This window comes from Wyeomyia smithii, chromosome 3, assembly GCF_029784165.1.
Source record: "Wyeomyia smithii strain HCP4-BCI-WySm-NY-G18 chromosome 3, ASM2978416v1, whole genome shotgun sequence".
NCBI classification, from domain to species: Eukaryota; Metazoa; Arthropoda; class Insecta; order Diptera; family Culicidae; genus Wyeomyia; species Wyeomyia smithii.
In genome coordinates, this window is record NC_073696.1 from 153,150,370 (window position 1) to 153,154,838 (window position 4,469).

General features: G+C 40.7%; 1 protein-coding gene across 1 annotated transcript; it reads left to right on the forward strand.

The window, feature by feature from the left end:
* Positions 1–2,816: 2,816 nt before the first annotated feature.
* LOC129729555 (mitotic checkpoint serine/threonine-protein kinase BUB1-like) lies at positions 2,817–4,259 on the forward strand. Its single transcript, XM_055688203.1, has 3 exons — positions 2,817–3,664; positions 3,724–3,820; positions 3,885–4,259. The coding sequence occupies exons 1-3, from the start codon at positions 3,429–3,431 to the stop codon at positions 4,230–4,232; spliced, it is 681 nt and encodes a 226-aa protein (XP_055544178.1). The 5' UTR covers positions 2,817–3,428; the 3' UTR covers positions 4,233–4,259.
* The last annotated feature ends 210 nt before the right edge of the window (positions 4,260–4,469 follow it).

Genomic DNA, 4,469 nt, shown 5'->3' on the forward strand with positions numbered 1-4,469 from the left:
TAGACATAGAGGGAGCTTTTGATAATGTATCGCATCACTCAATGTTGAACGCAATGGGACACCATGGGTTTGTTACATATATCTCAAAATGGATCAAAACCATGCTGAATAGTCGTGAGATAACTGCAGTATTGGGTAATACTACCCTTACAAGGAACACAACTAAGGGATGCCCGCAAGGTGGAGTTCTATCACCTTTGCTGTGATCATTGGTCGTAGACCAGCTACTTAGAAACCTACCTGAGCTAGGTTTCGAAGTGGTCGGATTCGCAAATGATGTTGTGATTCTTGTGAGGGGAAAATTCGACAGTACAGTATCGGAGAGAATGCAGTTAGCTCTAAACAATACTTTAGAATGGTGTAGACAAGAGGGGCTGACCATTAACCCCTCTAAACAACCATTATTCCCTTCGCCCGGAAAAAAGGTACAACATTAAGAGCCTGAATCTGGGCGAGACCACATTGCAGCTTTCCACTGAGACTAAACATCTTGGAGTAGCTTTAGATCAGAAACTCAGCTGGAATGCACATATTGAATATGTCATCGGTAAAGCTACGAATGCCCTCTGGGCATGTAGCAAAGCTATTGGCAGAACATGAGGTCTAAGGCCAAGTATGATTTATTGGTTGTACCAGGCAATAAAAAGACCAAGAATAACGTATGCCTCGTTAGTGTGGTGGCCTAAAACAAAAGAAAGGTCAACGCAGAACAAGCTTGGCAAGTTGCAAAGGCTAATTTGTAATGCAATTACAGGAGTAATGAAAAGTGCTCCGTCGAAAGCCTTAGATGCAATTCTGCATCTATTACCACTCCACCAGGTAGTACAACTAGAGGCAGAAAAAAGTGCATTGAGACTAACACGCCTTGAAAAAGTACATGATGGAGATCAGACAGGCCAGCTGGCAATCCTCAAACATTTCCAGCTGAGCAAACATATACCAGGTATCGAAGACTGGATGAATACAGAAGCAAACTTCGAATTACCTTTTAAAATCATAGAGACCGAACGGGAAGTTTGGGAACAAGGTGGCCCGAATATCCGACAAGGCTCTGTCGTATTTTACACAGATGGCTCAAAAATGAATGATTCAACCGGAGCAGGTATAAATGGTCCTGGGATAAGTATCTCGATACCAATGGGCCGTTGGCCTACAGGGTTACAGGCCGAAATATTTGCTATTTATGAATGTGCACAAGTTTGTTTGGCTAGGAAATACAGGCATGCTAACATATGCATTTTTTCTGATAGCAAAGCAGCACTCAAAGCACTAAAAGCACTAAAAGCCTTTACATGTACCTCTAAGCTAGTATGGGAGTGCATCCTTTCACTGAAACAACTGGCAGAAAGGAACCAAGTATGGTTATACTGGGTTCCTGGTCACTGCGGAGTGGAAGGCAATGAAAAAGCCGATACGTTAGCTAGACAGGGGTCATGTACCGATTTCATTGGCCCAGAACCGTTCTGCGGGGTGTCATCAAGCGCCTTGAAAGCAGAATTGAAAACCTGGGAACATAGGACAATACAAGAGAACTGGATATGCTCAGTAGGGCTACGCAAGTCTAAACGCTTTATAAAATCAAGCGTCAAGAAAAGCCAGCAATTGCTTAGTTTAAATAAAAAGGGACTAAGGACAATGACCGGACTGTTTACAGGACACTGTCCAAGTAAGCATCACCTGAGACAAATTGGTCAGTCAGATGACGAAATTTGTCGTCTCTGCGGGTTCGAATGTGAAACCGCAGAACATTTGCTCTGCTACTGCAGTGCACTAATACAGCGCAGAATAAGAGCCTTTGGAAAAGGAACTTTGGAGCCTTTTGAGGTCTGGTCCGCGAATCTTAATGAGGTAATACATTTCATACGAAATTCAGTGCCTAATTGGGAGAAAGGGTGCGATATGACAACGACGATCACTTCCATCAATAGTGATATGTCTGCCACGAGTACCTAGACTAAAGAAGAGGTATACCACAAAAGATCAAAATAATGGTCGCAGTGGTCCAAATCACACAAAAAAAAAATACAAAAAAAACTAACCGACGATGACGGGTCTCGAACCCTAGAGCTTTTTAGCTTTCCAATAAGGGGAATTTAACGGTACAATCTACCCTCTCTACCACCGAGTGATTTCAACTATCGATCATGCGCATGATAAAAGTATTAAGGAACGTACTCTCAACCATGGATTCTTTTACGTGCTAGGATTCCTCCTGTAGATTCTGCTGGTCCAGTTCAGGTATACGGTGATGACACTTCAGCGTGCTGCTCCCGGCCTAGCGCGTTGATGACGATCGGCGCTCTTCCGGCCGCGTGGTAGCTAACCAGGAACTTGTTCTTAGAAGACGGGACCTCGGGGTCTGAAGCGGGTTCAAACGTAGAGTTGGTGGTGCGTCGGGAATCTCCAGCGATATCTACACCACGAGCACGCATATAACAGATTTACGATTCTGCACATCGTTATCTTTCAAGTTGAAAGTTAATTACCTTTGATACAATTCTTGCACGCACGATATTTATCATGCACTCACTATGCTTACTTTGGAAACTACTGACTACTCTGGAAAAAATCCTATTATTAGTACTTCCCTAACGTAAACCATTTTCACGTGGTTTGAATACCTTTTCAACCACACCGCGGCGTACTAGAGAAAAGCCGCTCCAACTTTTTTCACAATCCAAGAACAAGTGATCGAGAAAGCTAAGGCTCCCTCAGATAAAAATATGGTCCTAGAAACCATCGTGGCCGGAGCTACGTAATAATTCACGAAATTATTACGAGTGTTTCACCCAAACTCATTGGTAACGGAAGCCATCCCCTAAAGTATCCCCAAGGTATTGACTTACTCCACTCGAAGTTCGGGTATACACCTTAGTCATACTCTCAAACGCTTCTGCGCGAGATAGCTAAAGATGCACACTCACTCTCTTGATATGGTGAGAACGAAAAGAAGGAAGGTTTTATATTGAGCGAGCCAAACATACAAGGGGTTGTTCATCGTTTGTTTTCAATTGTAATTGTAATTTAATGAACAACCTAAATTATGGTAATGCTACACCGCGAACCGTCGAGAAATAGACACTCTACCCACGACCACCCGCTTGTCAAAGCGGACTCTGTAACCTTGCGACTATGAAGCTTCCCTCGCAATTATTTACTCACACAAACTTCGGCTTGCGAACCATCACAACTTTCGAACCATCAATTTAAATGTACTTTTTTTTTCAACTGGTCCATACGAATCGTTTGCCCATTCATAGGAAGATACCAATCAGCGATTCTCACAGTTATTCATTTATTTGAATCTTGGTGAATGTAAGCCGGTAACTTAAGTGACTATGAGAATCGCTCTGGTGAGTTTAGTAACTGTTAGATAAAGTGACTGGAGACTGTTCCTTATACATTTATATTTTTAGCTTTCCGGATTCATGAGTGTGGATTATGCAATCATTGGTAACAACGCTAGTATTTTGATATCCCGATTGTCACCTTTTGGTAATATCTTGGATGTTTGCAATGTGATTAAAAGAGTCACAAGCAAAAACGTCGATGAATTCATTGCTATATTCATCACCACTCAAATTCTGACTATTGTAGACCATCTGCATAGTTGTATGATTATCCATGCGGATATCAAGCCGGATAATTTTCTGCTGATGAAACCGTAAGTAGATTTGAATAGAACATAAGATGCAAATAATCTTGCAACTTCTAAACTTTCAGATTGAGCTTAGGATGCAGCACACTTTCTGTGCAGTTAATTGACTTCGGAGTCTCCATTGATTTAAAGCTTTTTCCGAAAAAAACGGCTTTCAAAAAGGTGACGCTGGTTTGCATGCAAAAATAAAAGCGCTTTCACTGGTTATTTTACTTGTTTGTTTCAGGTTGTTAAAACAGAAAGTTTCACTTGTATTGAAATGCTTGAAAACCGCTCTTGGACGTTCCAGCCAGATCTATATGGTGTTGCAGGAACAACGCATGTGATGCTGTTTGGAAGATATATGGAGGTTCAGAAAGACACGGACAACTGGTATATTAAAACACGAATGCCACGATATTTTCGAAAAAACTTGTGGGATAATTATTTTTCAACCTTATTGAATATAAGTGATTGTGAAGTAATGCCCAACCTTCAGACCCTAAGAAATATGTTGCTATCAGAAATAAATGACAATAGTAAATATTTTCGTGAAAAGCTAAACGAGTTTAATCAAACACTTTTATCATTGTAATAACGAATACATCGATATATTCATAAATTATCGTTTTATTTTATATCTAGTCGATCCATTACTGAAAATAGTCATGAAAAAAAGAATTACGCTTGTTTGTGGAAGTAGTCTACAGTGAAAAGTTACAACCAACTTTGTATGCATCATAATAAAAATTGCTTTAGTTTGTCATAACTTCAATTGAATTTGGCTAATGTCTAGTATAGCGCCAAGTATGGGGAAAATTGACTTTCAGTT